We start from the raw sequence: 19,089 nt of genomic DNA on the forward strand, positions 1-19,089 counted from the left end.
CTTGGACTTTCTACAACACTGGAGAACATTTTGTTTTAAACCTAAACATACAGCAGAATATATAATTAACTAGTTATGCCAAGATCCCATAACACGACAAAATCTGATCCATTGATAAAAGGTTGAAGGGAATTGGAAATAATTTAAAAACACACGCAGACAATATTTTAAAAGAATTGTTGGTTCATTGCCATGGTCAGAGTCATAGAATGATAGAGTGATACAGTGTGGAAACAGCCCTGCGTCCCAACCTGCCCTCACCGGCCAAAATGTCGCAGATACAAGTCCCACCTGCCTGCATTTGATCCATATCCCTCTAAACCCATCCCATCTATGTAAACTAAGAGGAGTTAAAAGATATCAAGATAATTTGAAAAGTGCTTTGATTATTAGGGAAGTTTTTAAAAATTATTTCAGTTTTATAACTGAAAATTACAGTTGCTTATTTTAAATATTTTTTCAACAAAAGATTTCTTAACTAATTAAACTAATGTTAACTTATTAATCAAAAGTAACTAACTAAAACATCAATGTATCAGTTTGAGACCAACCAATGATCAAGAGCAAGCAAGCTAATGGAAAACACTAGGCAACTTTACCTGGCTCCCTGAGACAGTGTTGTACATGGCCGTCAGCATATCAGGACGCATAAGTTCATTGCATCCTTGTCTCAGATTCAGCAAGGCATTGGACTTGTATGTTTTCTGTCAAAAAGATGCGTATGCAATCAAATGATGATGTTATGTTAAATAATGCAAATGAAACTACCTAGAAATCTGTCATTCCTTCAGTGACAAGGTTCCACAGGCTACTAAATGCCCACCAAATATGCAGGGACAGCAACCAAATGCAAGAAGTACCTGCTGCTTAGTCAGCCTGAACATTTTACTAGAAGGTTTCTGAGATCATCTTGGACTCAGGCACAATGAGGGGCGATGACACTGGAATGTACAATGATTTTAGTTTAGCGATACAGTGTGGAAACGGGACCTTCAGCCCACCAAGTCCACACCAACCCTTGATCACCCGTACACCAGTTCTATTTCCTACACACTAAGGGCAATTTACAGAAGCCAATTAACTTGCATGTCTTTGGAGTGTGGGAGGAAACCAGAGCACTCAGAGAAAACCCACGCAGTCACAGGGATAATGTACACACTCCGCACAGACAGTACACGTTGTCGGGATCGAACTCGGGTCTCTGGCACTGTAAGGAAGCAACTCTACTGTTGCAGATTTGCAAAGGCAAATTGAAAGGGTTTGTCAGGGGGGATGCTGATTTAATAATACCCTATACCACAACTAGTAGCCACAGTCCTAAATAAACAGGGGTCAGTCAATCAGGATCAAATGAGGAAAAATGAGTGAATTTTGGGAAATCTCTATCCCAGGGGCTGTAGAGGTCGCTGAGAGTATTCAAGAAACAACTAAATATTTTATTAGATATTAAGCGAATCAAGAGACATGATGATGCAGCTTTAAAGGACTTTGGTTTGGGTGTATTGTGTGCATTACTGGTTACCCCATTATAGGAAGGATATGGAGACGTTGGAGACGTTGCAGTAGAGGTTTACCAGAATGCTGCCTGGATCAGAGGGTATTATCTTTATGGAGAGGTTGGACAAAAGAGGATTGATTTCTCTGGAAATTCGGAACATGTAAGGAGATCTGACAGAGGTTTAATAATATAATAATAATAAATAATAATAATAATAATAATAATATATTTATTGTCATTGCACATCAGTGCAACGAGATTTAGTATGCAGCTTCCAACCGATGTAAAAGAAAAATAAAATAAATAAATAAACTGTTTCTGAGTCTGGAGGTTCGGGCGTAGAAGGCCTTATAACGTCTGCCGGAGGGAAGTAGTTCGAACAGCCTGTTACAAGGGTGTGTGGAGTCTTTATGGATGCTGACGGCCTTCCTGAGGCACCGTGTGTGGTAGATGCCCTCCAAGGCTGGTAGCTGTGTCCCAATAATCTTTTGCGCTCTATGGACGACGGCTGAAGAGCTCTCCTCTCCGCCTCCGTGCAGCTGAGATACCACACAGAGATGCCATATGTTAATATGCTCTCTCTGGTGCAGCAGTAGAAGGTTGTCCTAATACATGTATTATACATTTATAAGAGGCATAGATAGGATAGATTGTCAGCACCTTTTCCCCAAGGGGGAAATGTCAAAGACTAGAGGGCACAGCTTTAAGGTAAGAGGAGCATAATTTAAAGGAGATGTGTAGAGCAAGCTAATCTTACACAGAGAGTGGTGGGTGACTGGTTCGCGATGCCTGGGATGGTCAAAGACTAGAGGGCACAGTTTTAAGGTGAGAACAGCAAAATTAAAAGGAGATATGTGGAGCATTTTTTTCTTACACAGAAAGTGACGGGTGCCTGGAACATGTTGCCAGGGACGGTGGTGGAGACAGGTACTCGAGAGGCATATCAGTATCTTTTAGACAGACACATGGATATGCAGAAATGGAGGGATATCAATCATAATTTCAGCACTACAGTTTATTCATGGAAAGTCTTTCAAAAGTGTTCCACCAAAACTGAATGAACAGCTTCAAGGAAACGTGCAACTTTTCTAATGCGGTGAGAAAATGTCATTCTTTTTAACTAGAGATTTTACCTTAAAATAACCCCTGGCTTCCTCCGAGCAGCAGTTGACGAAAATCACAAAACAAAGAATCTAGTCAGTTAGGGCATAAATATAACCCACAAAGACGATAAAGGCTAATGGCATTTGCCGTTAATTATTTGAGGCAACTTAATTCAGAAGACAAAAATAAACTGGATGGCCTCAAAGCTCAAATAATTCACATCAAAAAGTGGTGGTGTCATTTGAACAGCACTCTTTAGGCTTCAATGATTCAATCACTGAGGCCGCATGTGTTCCTTGCATCATACGTTAGTCATTGAAAACATCAATTAGCCTTCTTGACTCTGCACCCTCTCCCCAACTGCACAAACCTCATCCAGAATGGCCATTGCCTCCTTGGCCTGCCTCATGCGTGGACTGTCTGCAGTGTATTTGAAGTTGTTTCTCAGCTTTCCGACGGATTCCTGATATTTGTTCTGCAAGAAAAGATATTGTAGATTTGTAACCAGCCCTGTGAAATATGCAATGCAGCACAACGATAAAACGAAAGGTTTGTTTTATACTTCATCATACGAATTGTAAATCAGTAAGTATTTTCTGCCTGGTATCAGCAAAGCCTGTTTTCCTTTTTCAAGGATATCATGTTGATGCATTTCATTGTCTCTGTACTGTACACTGACAATGACAATTAAAATTGAATCTGAATCTGAATCTGAATCTTGATCACAAGGATAACACTTCGACCACAAGCAATGATATTTGAAGTTCATCTAATTAAATCAACCTGTAGGTGATGCTTACATGTAAAGATTCACACGCCATTGCAGGTTCGACTGTTCAAATTGATAATTAAGCTGCTGCAATACCTGTCCAACACGTGTAGAACATTGTATGTTTGAGCCCCAGTCTATGTTGGGTTTCCTAACCTCAAATAAATAGGTTTTGACAAGATGGGGGTAAATAGTTAAAGATACTACGCCTGCATGCCATCCGGTTACTCCATACATAAATATACTGTAGAGCACATGCAACCAGAAACAAGTCATCTAGTCCATGTTCAACACTAACATCCTTCAATTCCTCACATCTAAAACTTTGCCTTAACCTTATCTAACAATATCTCTCACACCCACACCCTCTACTACCAGAAAGGAAGAGGACAGCAGAGTAATGTGAACACCACCAAGTCACCTACAGATTGATTTGGAAACTTACCACTGTTCCTTTGATTATCACTGGCTCCAAATATTGGAACTCACCAGTGCAACTGCACTGCAAGGGCAAATTCACCAAAAAAGTAACTGTAGTTTAAGGAGGTGGTTCACCACCACATTCTCAGAGGGAATTAAATATTTGGTAAAGACTTGTTTAGGGCCAACTACTAAATAGACAACCAACAATTGTTCTACAAATGCTCCCCGAAAGTGGCGTCACGAGTAGATCGGGGTGGTAAAGAAGGCTTTCAGTATCCTGGCCTTCATCAGTCAGGGCTTGGGACGTTATGTTACAGTGGTACAAGTTCACAAGTTATAGGAGTAGAATTAGGCCATTTGGCCCATCGAGTCTATTCCGCCACTCAATCATGGTGGATCACTGCCTCCTAATCCAATTTTCCTGTCTTCCCCCCACAACCCTCGACAGCTGTTCTAATCAAGAATTTGTCTATCTCTGCTTAAAAATATCCACTGACTTGGCCTCCACACCCCTCTGTGGCAATGGGTTTCACAGATTAACTGCCCTCTGACTAAAGAAGTTAACACAAGATGATGTTGAGGTTGCATTTAGAGTATTGTGTTCAGTTTTGATCAACCTGGAAGGGAGGTGAAAATTGGAAGGATATGGATGAAGTAAAATAGTTCACAGTAGAATGAACAAGAATATGAATTCCTGTAGGTTTTATCACAACAGCATCACATAACAACTTGTTCATGTAAATATATCAATATTAGGCAAGTGATATGCCCTACCTGGCTGTAGAGCACTTTGTTTGTTGCTGCCAGCATCATGTCAGGGGTGTCCCATGCATAGCACCCAATTCCTTTCAACCATTCCAAATCCTCCTTGTACTTAACCTGGTAAGAAGTAACCATTATTACTAAGTGTGGCAGATCTTGCACATAAAATGACACCTTGAATACATATTTTATCAGTTTAAATACAGATCAAACTGAAGAACAATAGGCATATTAGAATGAGCAAGACCAGAAAAGTCATCCAGTCATCCTCTTTGCTCTGGGGGAGAGGGGGAGAGGGAGAGGTGAATATTATACACTTTCAAATGTAAATTGGTAATAATTTCTTGGATGTAAAGTAAAACCCAACACCCCTTGGGAAATCAACAGCCTCAGCGGAAAGATAGAGACAAGATATGGCATGAATTATACTTTATAACAAGCAAAAAGATAAGACTCCTTCAAGATTTAATAGTTTATGTGTCATTCCTAACTGTCGCTGTGTGTCATGTTGTCACTTGCAGGCGGAGCACCAAGGCAAATACCTTGTATGTGAATACTTGGCCAATAAATGTATTCATTCAAGATTTATAGATATGAATCTCATAAGATGATTTTAAAGCCAATTTGAGTTATGGTGACAAATGTTATGTGGGAAATCAAACATAACAGAATAGCAATCTATCTACAATCGTATTTGTCAAATGAAGTCATGTATGAATGTTGAATTCTGCTTCCGAAATGTAATTGCATTTATTTCATCATATTCACGCATCAAGAGAGCAAATATCTCCCCAATCATTTCAAATGAAATATGAAATAATATTCCAAGCGCCAACCTTTGCTTTTAAGAAAAGCACGGCAAGGTAGTCAATGTAAATATTGGTCTAACACAAAAATTTGAATACTTTAATTGGAAAATATTGTCACTTCAAGTAGTAATTTTCATATTATCCAAGAGTGCATCATTTAGGACTGATTAACTATCAGCTCTGGATGTTACTTAACATGTGAAACATGAGAGGACTTACATTGCTGATCGCATCAGTCACAATTCGGTGGTGGAAATGTTCGGGTAGATCAGCGATTGACCTCCACAGCCCGAGCTGTTGGATGTACTTCTCCCTGTATTTCACCTAGGATGAATGCAAGGAAAATATCATTAACCAGGGAAAAGCAAACCGTTAAGAAGCAACTTGCTCCGGGATAAGGAACAAAATCTGATGTTTCCAATCTGCTCTGGACTGAAGAAGGGTCTCGACCCGAAACGTTAACCATTCCTTCCCTCCAGAGGTGCTGCCTGTTCCACTGAATTACTCCAGCATTTTCTGTATATTTTTAGTGTAAACCAACGTCTGCAGTTCCTTCCTTCAAATTCACTCCAACAAACCTCACTAACAGCACTGACATTCTCAGAAGTGCTAGCTTTAATTTCATCTACTCTACTCCTCTCAATTCAATAATTCTACACCACATATTTGTTGGTTGCAGTAATCAAACCTTAATATTACATTTAACTTTTTGTTTACACAGAGAGTGGCGAGTGCCTGGATTGCACTGTCATGATTGTGGCAGACATGATAGTGGCATTTAAGAGTCTTTTTGATAGGCTTTTTGATATGCAGGGAAAAGAGTGATAAGTAATCTGTGCAAATAGATAGAAACATAGAAAATAGGTGCAAGAGTAGGCCATTCGGCCCTTCGAGCCTGCACCGCCATTCAATATGATCATGGCTGATCATATTGATAAGAGATGATCTTGGATTCAGGGAACAATAGGAACAATATCTTGAATTAATGTGGTATACTGCTCTATGTTCGATCTAAAGTAAAGATGTACAGTACGTAATGTTTTGAAAGATCAGTAAATTGAGTATAGCTCCCACCTGTAAATTTGCTGAGATTTTGACCAAATGTAGAAGGTGATCAAACTTTATGTTCCAGCATGCTTTTGATAAGCCAATAAGATTAACAAATAACTTTGCAGATCTCAGACTCTGCAGGGACTCGACGTGAATGTAGAGGAGAATTTTAAAAATGGACTAATGTAGGATTAGCATAGTGGATGATGGTTGGTGCAGAATTAATGGGCTGAATGATTTGTGTTTCCGTCAATGATAGAGAAGATGACGATGATAACATTGCAAGGCCGACAGCTAGGTATGTTCTATGGAGTACTTATACACAGAAACCACCTTAAAGAGCTTAACTGAAAAGCAGTAAAATATTAAATAGGCAAAGGGGCAAATGTCAAGCCACAGGAAGGAAAGTCAAAGACTGGTTATTTTTTTTTAAAGAAAAATTAAACAGCTTGGATAGTTCAAACAAAATCAATCACAGACCAATGAAGGGGGGAAGGGGGGGGAGGAAATCATTCAATATTGAAATTCCATGATGGCTGTCATTGGTTTAAGTTTGGCTCATGAGGAAATGAAAGGTGGATTATTGTTATTCCATTACGATCATGTCACGAGAAGGCAAACTGGCTTTAAAGGTTACTGGGAGAAGGCAGGAGAATGGTGTTGAGAGGGGAGAATGGTGTTGAGGAGGGAATTGAATGGCAGCTTAGACTGGGTGGGCTATTGGCCTAATTCTGCTCCAATGTCTTATGGTCTTAAGGTATATCCGAACAGACCCAAACAGATAGTACCTATTCAATGATGTGTTGGATGCCCACTGTGATATCTGGATATAATGACGTTTTGCCTTTACAGTTCTCCAAGGTCATTGCCCGATCTCACTCATGAAATTAAATGCTGATATAAAGTTCTCCAATGGGGGGGTAAAAAAAATTACTGCCGCAGGCTAAAGATAGACACAAAAAGCTGGAGTAACTCATCGGGATAGGGAGCATCTCTAAAGAGAAGGAATAGGTGACGTTTCGGGTCGAGACCCTGCTTCAGACTGTTCTTCAAAATAGGCCCCTATTCCATTTAACATACTTTTTCAATATGGCCTCCGCAAAACAAAATATTCAAACACACCATCTATTCCAAAGCATGTCCACGCACCTCACTGATATCATCCGTGACTTTGCGATGGTAGACAATGTTCAGAGCATCCTTCACCGTAGAGTAATGTCCTTTAGAATGCTCAAATGCTTCCTTGTACCGTAACTATGAAGAGAAAGAGTTTGCATAATTAATAACTTGATAATCACAGATGAACACAAAGTTACTCTTGCAGTGAAAAATGTAAAATTCAGTACATACATCACTGGCAATGTTGTAAGCCTTTTTAGATGTCAACAGCATTGGTGTGTCTGGGATGGATATGTATTTGTTCTTCATGTTTTCATACTGTTCCTTGTATTTTATCTACCAGGAAGGAAAAGGTGCAGAAGAATCAAATATCACTTATTTTTCTTTTTTAAGTATAATTTTTTTTTTATTAGTAGTGTACATTACAGTGATATAAGCCAAAAATAACATAATACATTTCCTGTACCACTTCATATTTTAAACTTTAAAAAAGAAGAAAAGTAAAGAGAGTTAGATAGAATAGTGAGTGGGTGAAAGAGTGATCAAGAGAGATCCTTAGAAACGTAAAACTCGAAAAAGAGGTAATTTTCTTATTTTTTAAATATAATTAACTTTTCACTGATTATTGATATTCATGTGATATGTATTATTAAAATTCCTATTAATTTGAGATGATATATTGGTTAACTTCCTTGCTTAAATAGTTTCATACAAACACATTAGACACACAAGATGAAAACACAATGAAATATGAATTGTAGACCTTGACCCCTCAAGCCTGCCTCACCATTTAATGCTATCATGGCTGTTCTGTGCCACAGAAGAGGCAACTACTACTCTGTGCCAGCTCTCCAAAGCCCTCAATACTCTGATCTTCAAAACATACTCCACCTCCTCTGTAAATTCTACAGCAATCTGCATCCTCCACCCTCTGGGATAGAAATTTGAGGGATTCAATACCCTGAAGTTGTCTTTTAAAAATAAAATCACCAGAAAATCTGCAGGATCATTGCAAAGGAGAGCGGAGATTCAAGTGCAAACGGCCTTTAAACAGAACTTGCTTTACTATGACCTACGATACGATACGATACAATGTGATAGAATATTTATCCCAGGAGGGAAATTGGTTTGCCAACAGGATTCAAGAAACATAAAATGAAAGTGACGAGTGGAAAGTTCAGGATTGGGGATGTGCAAAGATGGGGGGGGGGGGGGGGGGGGGGGGGGGGGGGGGGGGGGAGTGGAGTCAGTGAACCCCACGACAGAAGGCATGATAGCCAGAGGAAAATGTGATCTCCTGTGGTGTTCTGTGCCGATCTACTGTGAACCATAGGCATTGAAGGAGACCATTTATGTTATTCCTTCTCTCCAGCATTTGATCTGTAATCCTATGCCTTACCTTTGCACAGTGCCCTAAAAATAATTTTTATATTATGGGACCTGCCATAGAATAAGGGCAATATTGCTGATCAAATTAATCATGAAGGCATTTTCTGCTAATTGTGCTTTCGAGAAAGCTCTGAAAATAATATTTCATTGTTCGATGCCTTAATATATTATTGCTATAAAATAACTGAAGAGCTGACTACCAACAGTCTTATAAAAATCACAAGCAGTGGATTCAACATTTGTAATTTGTAATTATTTTTAAAGCATTTCACAAATCAATTGTTAAAACTGTCGAAGAAATTCCTTCTAAATGGAAAAAATATATATTTTTAAATCATGTTTTTAAATGCTCCCCAATTGTGCTGTGTATTTTTAATATTTGATGATGTAACAAAATGTTCACCAGAAATAAGCAGATTTGTGGAACTAATACAATTCTGAGTGCAAGGTTTCTAGTACGTGGGAACTCTTGGCCAATAAGCTTTATTTCTGTAATTTTTCAATAAAGTTAATTTGATTTGTAAATTTCTTAATTTCTTTAAATAAATCAATTAAAAAAAGATGCATATTTCTGTTCATCAGCAAGCATTCCAGGTGACTCTTTGCGTGCCATACTGCTTACCCCACTGGATAAATGTTTGACATGCTTGGCATGTTCCAGAGATGTGGTTTGTACATGAGGAGTATAATGCGGTCTCTCCTTTGTAGCCAATTCGACATACAAGTACTGGTGGAAAAAATAAATCAGAATTATTAATGGCTGTAGCAACAAGTGGCACTTGGCAGGTCTTGCTCAGTGTTTACATTACTTCATCCCACCACACTAGAACCCCAGGATTAATCCACAATACAGATGCTGAACTTTTCATCTCCTTTTGCAGGGTTGCGTCTACTTCTTTGGGGTAAAATATCTCTAACTGGATCAAGGAGTCTAGTTAAACTGTGATGGTTCTTTAAAGCAGCAGCATGAATCCTAACAGACATCAAAGGTTACAGTTATATCAATTGAATATTCCCAACTAATCGGTAGGAAATAGGAGACCGGATGCCCCAAATGGAAGTATAGGATACATACCTGACTCTGAATCTGCTGGCCATGCTTAGCTCGGTCGAGATCCATAGTTCCAAGCATCGTTGTATATTTTGTCTTAGCTTTGTTCCCCTCTGCACGGTACACCAGCTAAAATTGGCAGGAAAAGAGTCAGTGTTAAATGACATGACTTATGTTTTATCCATTCTCAGATCCATGATCAGCTGAGTGCGTAACACAGACCAAACTCACACTATATCTCTATGAGGAGTTAATCCTCATCTTGAATTTGTCATGAATATAGACACACATTATCCCCATACCTGGAGCAGATTGAGTTCCTCTGACTGATTTATGTTAGGTAAATCTAAAGGGGACATGGTACCAAGACAGGTAAATAATGCTTTGGGACAGCTCAATCTGGATCTAATTAAACGGCAGAATAGAATTGAAGGACAGATGTATAAGACTTTAGTGAGGCCTGTGTTCAGTTCTGGGCACCATGCTATAGGAAAGATGTTCTCGAGCTGGAAAGGGTACAGAGAGGTTTTACGAGGATGTTGCCAGGACTAGAGGGTCTGAGTTATAGGAGGTTGACTAGGCTGGGACTCTATTCCTTGGAGTGCAGAAGGATGAGAGGTGATCTTATAGAGGTGTATAAAACCATGAGAGGATGGATCGGATAGATGCACAGTCACTTGCCCAGAGTGGGTGAATCGAGGACCAGAGGATATAGGTTTAAAGTGAAGGGGAAAAGATTTAATAGGAATCTGAGGGGTAACTTTTTCACACAAAAGGTGGTGGGTGAATGGAACAAGCTGCCAGAGGAGGTAGTTGGGGCAGGGACGATCCCAACATTTAAGAAACGGTTAGATAGGTACATGGATAGGACAGGTTTGGAGGGATGCGGGCCAAACCCTGGCAGGTGGGACTAGTGTAGCTGGGACATGTTGGCTGGTGTGGGCAAGTTGGGCTGAAGGGCCTGTTTCCACATTGTATCTTTCTATGACTCCGTGACTGAATGGCCACATATTCTCCCTGAAGAGACATTCTTCTGAATAGGTGAGGTTGTCAAATCTATGGTTTAAGGATTCCCAATTTCCTCTGGAAATGCTGTTCATCCAATTATCAGTCAAGAGCATGGGGTTAGCTATGCTTGGCTTGTCTGCCTAGAGCAGCCCAGGGTTAGCAGTGGGTTACAGCAGTGCTGAAATCAAGTCTGAAGAATCTCAGGCTCAATGACATATCCTTTTGGTTAATCTTGCTTGATGCCATCATTAAGACAGCTCTATGAAGCTGTCGACCTCTCTGGCCCTGGTGTTGGATTGCACCCAACCTGACTAACTAGGAATCTTAGTTGTAGGGCCAACACTCGACCTGCCCTTATGGGGGACATCTTCAGAGAAGCTCTGCCAAGCTTCAGAACATTGACATGAGAGACCCCATCGGTGCTAGAATCTATGTTAGCCATATAGTGGGCATCTTAATGCTTACTGCCACCATTACACAAGGCTTTTGGTAAAAGGGTGGTGAATCTGTGGAATTCAATGCCACAGAAGGCTGTGGAGGCCTAGTCAATGGGCAGAGGTTTTTAAGGCAGAGGTTGGTATATTCTTGATTGGTAAGGGGAGGAGGCAGGAAAATGTAGTTGAGAGGAAAAGATAGATAAATAGCAGAGTAGAAATGATGGGCCGAATGGCCTAATGCTTCTCCGAGAACTCATGTAATAATGTAACCTTGGATTTTGAGTAACCAAATCAAGACTTTTCCATGTCTGCAATTAACTTTATATTCTGTAGTTGCCACTAAATTCTGATAGCTCTGTGGTTTAAAGGAGGAAAGCGATCATTGAATTGAATTGGACAGAAACATAGCCTTTGGCCCACTATTAAAGTGCTTGTTGAGATACTACCGAACATATGAAAGCACTATATTGCAGAAACCACTTAAGCCGGGAGTTTTAGATTTTAATAACCCTTTGAGTGAAAAAGATTATTCTTCAGAACCCCAATGAACCTCTTATTCTTAACCATATGCCCTGTAGAGTAATTTTACCCATCCTAGAATTTCATGTATCTAGTAAAAGCCAACACTTAAGCCATTAAAAATAGCAACAGATTGCATTCTCATTTGAACACTATAAATCGGCCCAAAGGCTATATACTTACATTACTCAGGTGAGTCTTCAATTCCGTCACACGTCTGTATTCAGGAGTATCAAGAACAGGAGTATGTTTGTCAAGCATTTTCTTGGCAACTTTGTCATAGCCACTCTGAAAAAGATACAAAGGGAATTTTTTTAAAATGGTTTAATTTTTCATTTCTTTCACTGCATTGGGTACAGCAATGATTCAAGAAATGTCACTTGTTTAAATGCATAGCGAATAGTGAAAGGCCTGGATAGCATGGATGTGGAGAGGATGATTCCACTTGTGGGAGAGTCTGGGACCAGAGGCTCTAGCCTCGGAATAAAAGAATGTACCTTTAGAAAGGAGATGAGGAGGAATTTATTTGGTCAGAGGCTGGTGAATCTGTGGAATTAATTGCCAAAGAAGTCTGTGGAGGCCAAGTCAAATGATATTTTGAAGATGGGATTGATAGATTCTTAATTGGTATGGGTGTTAAGGGTTAAGGGGAGAAGGCAGGAGAACTGGGTTGAAAGAGAATGATTGATCAGCCATGATTTAATGACGGTATACTTGATGGGCCAAATTCTGCGCTTATAACTTATGAAATGAACCTAACATACATGGACTATATTTGATATAAGAAATAATAAAAGCCCTTCATACTGAAACATTATCTCTGCTTCTCTCAGTTTACAGGTGAACCTTGACGTACTGAACAATACCAGCATTTTATATTTTACATGAAACACTTTCATATCATAATGAGGGACCTAACGACAACAAAAAAATGATGTATGTAGTGCTTGTTCTCAGTACCACAACAAAGCCATAACACAATGTGGCTGCTTGACTTCTAGATCTTCCTCCAATTTGACTTAAGATCAACACTATACTAGAAATTCACCCTGAGTGGGTTGTGTTAACCTTGTGGTATAACTTGTAGATACAGTGTATTGTGCACTGTCGCTGAAATTTAGTTTGCTCAATATCACGACAACTGAATCTCAATATAATTTACAACAAATACTATTTTGCCAAATTAGTGCTATCTATCATGAATAAATTGCTCCCTCCTCTAGACATCACAAGACTGAACCTGTGCACCAAAATGTACATTTAGCTCCAAAAGCAGGCATGTTTGGCACAATTAAGTCTTTCTTTGTTGCAGAGTTCTAATCATTATTTTTTCATTTGAGTAATGAGACCGCCCTTTGCTTTGGCATATTGGTATTTTGGAGCAGAAATGTTTACATTACAGTAATACCACATAGTAAAATCACAAGGCAATTAATTTTATCTTCACTTAAGGTACAGTGCGCGGTACTATGAGGTGCAGCTGGTAGAATTGATGCCTCACAGTGGCAGAGACCAGTGTTTGATCCTGACCTCGGGTGTAGTTTGTGTGGAGTTTGCACGATCACCCTGTGATTACGTGGGATTCCTCCGGGTGTTTCCTCTCACATCGCAAAGATGTGCAGATATGCAGGTTAATTGGCCTCTGTAAACAACCCTGGTGTGCAGGGTGTGGTGCAAAAGTGGCGTAGAGGAGAACTAGTGTGAATGGGTGATTGATGGCCTGAAGGGCATGTTTCATTGCTGCATCTTTCAATCAAACAAAGTGCCTGGTACTAGTCGGGGACAGGTAGTACAAATGGATTCCATTAAAAAAAAAATACCTACCACGTATTTGTGGAAGTCCCGCACTCGGATCATTTCAGGAGTATCATACAGGAAGCATCCAGCGCCCTTCAGCCATTGAAGATCTTCCTTGTACTTATTCTATTTGCGGGATAGTCACAATCTTAGTTACTGTCTGTCCAGCAATTATCAAGGTAGAAGTTTAAACAAAGTGCACCAAAAAGAAAGAAGGGATTTGATACTTACATCACTGGTTATTTCACCTACATATCGGTGATGGATCAGCTCAGGAGTGATAGGAAGAGAAATCATCTCCCCTTTGTGTTTGAAGTACTCTGATTTATACGATAGCTGAAGCAAAACAAGAAATCACGTCATATAACTCATTGTGTCCCCAGGTAAATCTATTTGGTTTAATTATTGAGACAATCGATGTTCAGTTGATCAACTTACGTCGCTGACTGCCTCTTGTGTGGCTCTGACTTGACGAATTTCTGGAGTGTCAGGAGAGGGATGAATCTTGTCTTTGTGGGTTTCATAATTTAATCGATAAAGTCGCTGTGCAAGGGTAAAATAGCAAGTGTATTAGATACGCAAAGAAGTTTTATGTATTACTTTCACTTTTGCTGATCAAGATCATTATGCACACAGCATGCCTACAGTACCTGGTTCAGAATTGTATCTGCTCTCTTAGCTGTTGTGATGCTGATGGTTTCAGGGATCAATGTGTATCCTCTAGCTTTCATATGTTCATAAGCTTCTTTATACTTCAGCTGGAAGAAATAAATATAAATTTTTCTTTTGAATGATTGTCAGCTTACAAATAACGTCCTAATTATAATTTAAGCGTGGAAAATAGAGAGGACTAGAAATATCTGTCGCAATGTTTAGTATTAGTTTAGTTTGGAGATACCGTGCGGAAACAGGCCCTTTGGCCCACCGAGTCCGCACCGACCAGCCATCCCCAAACACTAACCTACACACTAACCTAAAGGTTAACCTTTACAATTGTTTCCACATTGGTTTTCCCAATCATTCTTCATAACTAAAGCAGAAAATTAGTGGGATCCTGGTAGGAGCAATCACTCTGGCAGCAAGTAGTCAGGAACGTAACAGGGGGATATGGCAATGGAGTGGGTCTCAATAATTGTGCATTTTTGTGCTTCCCTCTCCAGGGTCAGTCAGCCATCTTCCTGGAGTCATTTCCCATTTCATGAGCCACCCTTTAGGAGCCATTCACTCATGGCTGATCAATGTCTCCCTCCTAACCCCATTCTCCTGCCTTCTCCCCATATATTCTGACACCCAGGTACTCCTCACCCCCGCCCTTTGGCACCTTCAGGATAGTCATTGAGCTAAATGTAACATTATAGTCGCAAAATATGCACTCGCCAAAAACCACCTCTGGTTAGTTTGAGCAGCATCAAGTGAGTATTGTTTTCTTAAGTGTCCCGACGTCAGAACAAGGGGCTCAAATGCCAAAAGCAGCATGTTGTACTCCTTGCTATTTTATAACTGTACAAAATCACTTTCTGAACATGACAGCTGCCATTTATGTTGTAAGAGATAGCAAGGTGAATGCCAACACCATGACAATGTTAGATGGGTGCCCATAACTGGGAATATGTCTGTTTCACCAAAATAAATCACTGTCCAGTGGAAGAGTTCAGTTAATTTGCCAAAATTTCATCTGGAAATGATCCTGAATGCTGTTTACTCATGTGGCACTGAACAAAACAGCATATGTTCCATTTATATTTCAGTCCATTGGCTCAGTCAAATTGACCGTAACACACATTCGTTAGGTAAATCCAGGTCCATCGTCTTCATGGTTGGAGCAACCTTGCCTTTAATATTTGTCACATATTCAATCTAGTATTAATTCTGCAAAACTGTGGGTAGAGGATTATTGAATGTTTTGGATTCTATAGGATAATAGCATCAAAACTCATGTTTATTAGTTCTTACCCAAAATTATTTTAACATCTTTGGTTCCTTTATTTTTATATTGTCTAAAGACATTTGGTAACAAAGGATAAAATTATACATATTTTAAACCATCTTTATTTATTACGTCAAATAGAAGTCTTTATTGATAAATTCATTGGGGGTGAGTATAATAAAACTATATGACTTTACCACATTTGCAATACTTACATCGCTGCGGTTATGTTCGACATGCTTGGCATGTTTTATGGATGGAATATCTGCTGAAAGGGTGTATCCCTTGGGGAGATATTTTCGACCCACATCACGGTACCGGTTCTAAAAAAAAGAACAATGTTAGCTCCAAACATTTGGAATATTGTGAGCAGTATTGGGGCCCATATATGAATATGTTTCTGCTGGTGATAGAGCGGCTCCAGAGGAAGTTGACGTGAATGATCCCAGGGATGATTGGATTAATGTACAAGGAGTGTTTGATGATTCCGGGCATGTACTCGCTGGAGTTTAGGAGGATGAGGAAGGTTCTCATTGGAACCTACCAAATAACGAAAGGCCTAGATGGAGTGAATGTGGAGAGGATGTTTCCAGTATTGGGAGAGTCTACAACCAGACTATGGTGAATATGTGGAATTCATTGCAAAGGATGTTGTGGGGGGCCAAATCAATGGGTATTTTTAAAATGGAGACTGCTGGGTTCTTGATGAGTAAGAGTGTCAAAGTTTACAGGGAAGAGAAGCCAAGAAATGGGGTTGAGAGATAAAAATAGATCAGCAAGGATCGAATGCGGAGCAGATTCGTTGGGCCGAATGGACTAATTCTCCTGCTATGTCTTAGGATCTTATGATCTTGTAAACCGAAGGCAAGGCTTCAGATGACCAATTAAAAACTCAGATAGAGTAAACATCTGTTTACCTCGCTCTGTAATTTGTAGGCTTCTCTTGCTCTATCCAGCTCTATACTCTTTGTGGTCGGAGCGAGTTTGCCTTTAATATTTGTCATATATTCATTCCGATATACAGCCTGCAAAACAAAGATGAGAGAATTAATGAATCTTTGGTATTTTGTTGGGTATCTTGTAGAATAACTGCATCAAAATTCACCAGTTTCAGTTTCTTTCCAGCTGGTATCAGCCAACTGAACTATCCTATCAACAACGAAAGAGCAGTCCTGAACTATTATCTACCTCATTCCCTCGAACTATGATCGGACTTTACGGGCTTTATTTTGCACTAAACGTTATTCACATTATTCCCTTTAGCATGCACCTGCACATTGTGGAACAATCAATTTAATCATGTATTTGTATTTCTGCTGACTGGTTAGCACCAACAAAAGCTAGTATAGAATTTGGGAGATCATGTTGCAGTTGAAGACGTTGGTAAGGTCACATTTAGAGTATTGTGTGCCGTTCTGGGCACCATGTTATAGGAAAGATGTTGTCAAGCTGGAAAGGGTACAGATAACATTTACGAGGATGTTGCCAGGACTAGAGGGTCAGAGCTATAGGGAGAGGTTGAGTAGGCTGGGACCCTATTCCTTGGTGCACAGGAGGATGAGGGTTGATCTTATAGAGGTGTATAAGATCATGAGAGGAATAGATCGGGTAGATGGACAGTCTCTTGCCCAGAGGACATACTGTAGGTTTAAGGTGAAGGGGAAAATATTTAATAGGAATCTGAGGGATAACTTTCTCACACAAAGGGTGGTGGATGTATGGAACAAGCTGCCAGAGGACATATCCCAAAATTTAAGAAGCATTTGGACAGGTACATGGATAGGACAGGTTTGCAGGGATATGGACCAAATGCTGGCAAGGTGGGACTAGTGTAGCTGGGACATGTTGGCCGGTGTGGGTAAGTTGGGCCAACGGGCCTGTTTCCACACTGTATCACTCTAAAAGCTTTTCACTTTACCTCAGTACACGTGATAATAAACTAAACTCAAACACAGTTTATTAGTTCTTTTCCAAGATTGTTTTTAAATCAATTGTTTTGTTTGTTTTTAATTTTGCACCATTTAAAGATGATTGATAAAAAAGTAACCAATCATACATGTTTTAAAGTATGTTAAAATGCACTTAAAATATATTTTAAGATATTTTTAAAATATTATCTAACCTTTAATTTTTATTTTAGTTTGGTTTTTAAAGCATTTGGAATACCTTAGATTGTTACTGAATATGTCAGCAACATTCAATACATTTTCAGCAACATTCAGTACATTTTCAATGAACATGCAACATAGAAAAATACAGCCCGGGAACAGGCCCTTTAGTTGACAACATGACCGGCCTCAACTACTGCTAATGGTAGAATTTAACGGTCCAGCTCATTGCTATTTACCCTCCCTTCATCCATTATTTCAAGATGGACTTACATCGCTCAGCTGTTGGGCATTGGTGACAGCCTGCAAGTAGCCTGGGGTGTTCATGACCGGGGTGAAATTGGACTTTGCTGCTTCAGCCTTGGCCTTGTACTGAATCTGCAGGGAGTAAGCAAACCGATAAAGAATTTATTTTAAAAAACGATCCAAGAGAAAGCTTAGATAGACAGTGTCAAAGCCATCATTGCTATTTACCCTCCCTTCATCCATTATTTCAAGATACAAAGTCATCATTACGTACATCACTTTGAAGGTCATAGGACTGCTTGGCACGAAGAATCAATGGTGTGTCCCAGACATGTCAAAGCCATAGCGGGAATACAAAGTCATCATTACGTACATCACTTTGAAGGTCATAGGACTGCTTGTATAGAACCTGAAGGAAACAAAAAGAAAGTCATTAGCTGTAATTTATCTACTTTCAAAGCTATTGCAAAAAGAAAAGAGAACTGGCTTTGGAAATATTATCAGGAAACCCACATTATATTCCAAAGGCAGGTCGTAAGTGGTTCTATTTGTGTAGCAGATAGTAAGCAGCCTGTTCTTTGAATAGGTAGGATTTGAAGGAGATGTGGGATATTTCTGGAGAGAGAGTATTTGTGAAGTCTGAAGCAAAGGGTCTTAGTCTCACAATATTAATCTAGTCTCTAGCAGTTACTTGGTAGAACTCACAACATTATGTACCTCTCTCCCGTGTTCCAACTCAGACCCCCGTGTGGCAGTGAAGTGAGGTGTCCACTAACTCACTGAAAAGTTAACAAGTTGCCAAGACTAAACAGGCGAGACGTAAACCTGACAATGGCATGCATTCAAATGGTGGCTCAGGCTGGGTATTACCATATACCGAAGATCGACACAAAATGCTGGAGTAACTCAGCTGGACAGGAAGCATCTCTGGAGAGAATGAATGGGTTGCTTCAGGTCAACACCCTTTTTTCAGACTGAGAGTCTGAGGTGGAGATCAAGGAAAATGTAAAATAGATCATTTTTAGCTAGGATTGTAGAATAGATCATTATTAGCTACCTTGATCTCCACCCCC

The 19,089-nt window shown here is 39.7% G+C and overlaps 1 protein-coding gene across 1 annotated transcript in view; it reads right to left on the reverse strand.

Moving 5' to 3' along the window:
• The window catches only part of neb (nebulin), a 229,493-nt gene that overhangs the window by 70,425 nt on the left and 139,979 nt on the right, over nucleotides 1-19,089 (reverse strand). Inside the window, 18 exon segments of the mRNA XM_055638822.1 lie at nucleotides 600-704; nucleotides 2,973-3,077; nucleotides 4,569-4,673; nucleotides 5,585-5,689; nucleotides 7,565-7,669; nucleotides 7,766-7,870; nucleotides 9,546-9,650; nucleotides 9,999-10,103; nucleotides 12,122-12,226; nucleotides 13,763-13,861; nucleotides 13,967-14,071; nucleotides 14,174-14,278; nucleotides 14,386-14,493; nucleotides 15,878-15,985; nucleotides 16,580-16,687; nucleotides 18,044-18,148; nucleotides 18,291-18,347; nucleotides 18,390-18,425. Coding sequence (XP_055494797.1) covers nucleotides 600-704; nucleotides 2,973-3,077; nucleotides 4,569-4,673; nucleotides 5,585-5,689; nucleotides 7,565-7,669; nucleotides 7,766-7,870; nucleotides 9,546-9,650; nucleotides 9,999-10,103; nucleotides 12,122-12,226; nucleotides 13,763-13,861; nucleotides 13,967-14,071; nucleotides 14,174-14,278; nucleotides 14,386-14,493; nucleotides 15,878-15,985; nucleotides 16,580-16,687; nucleotides 18,044-18,148; nucleotides 18,291-18,347; nucleotides 18,390-18,425 — 1,776 coding nt within the window.

The sequence above is a fragment of the Leucoraja erinacea genome, chromosome 7, assembly GCF_028641065.1.
Source record: "Leucoraja erinacea ecotype New England chromosome 7, Leri_hhj_1, whole genome shotgun sequence".
In the NCBI taxonomy this organism is placed as follows: domain Eukaryota; kingdom Metazoa; phylum Chordata; class Chondrichthyes; order Rajiformes; family Rajidae; genus Leucoraja; species Leucoraja erinaceus.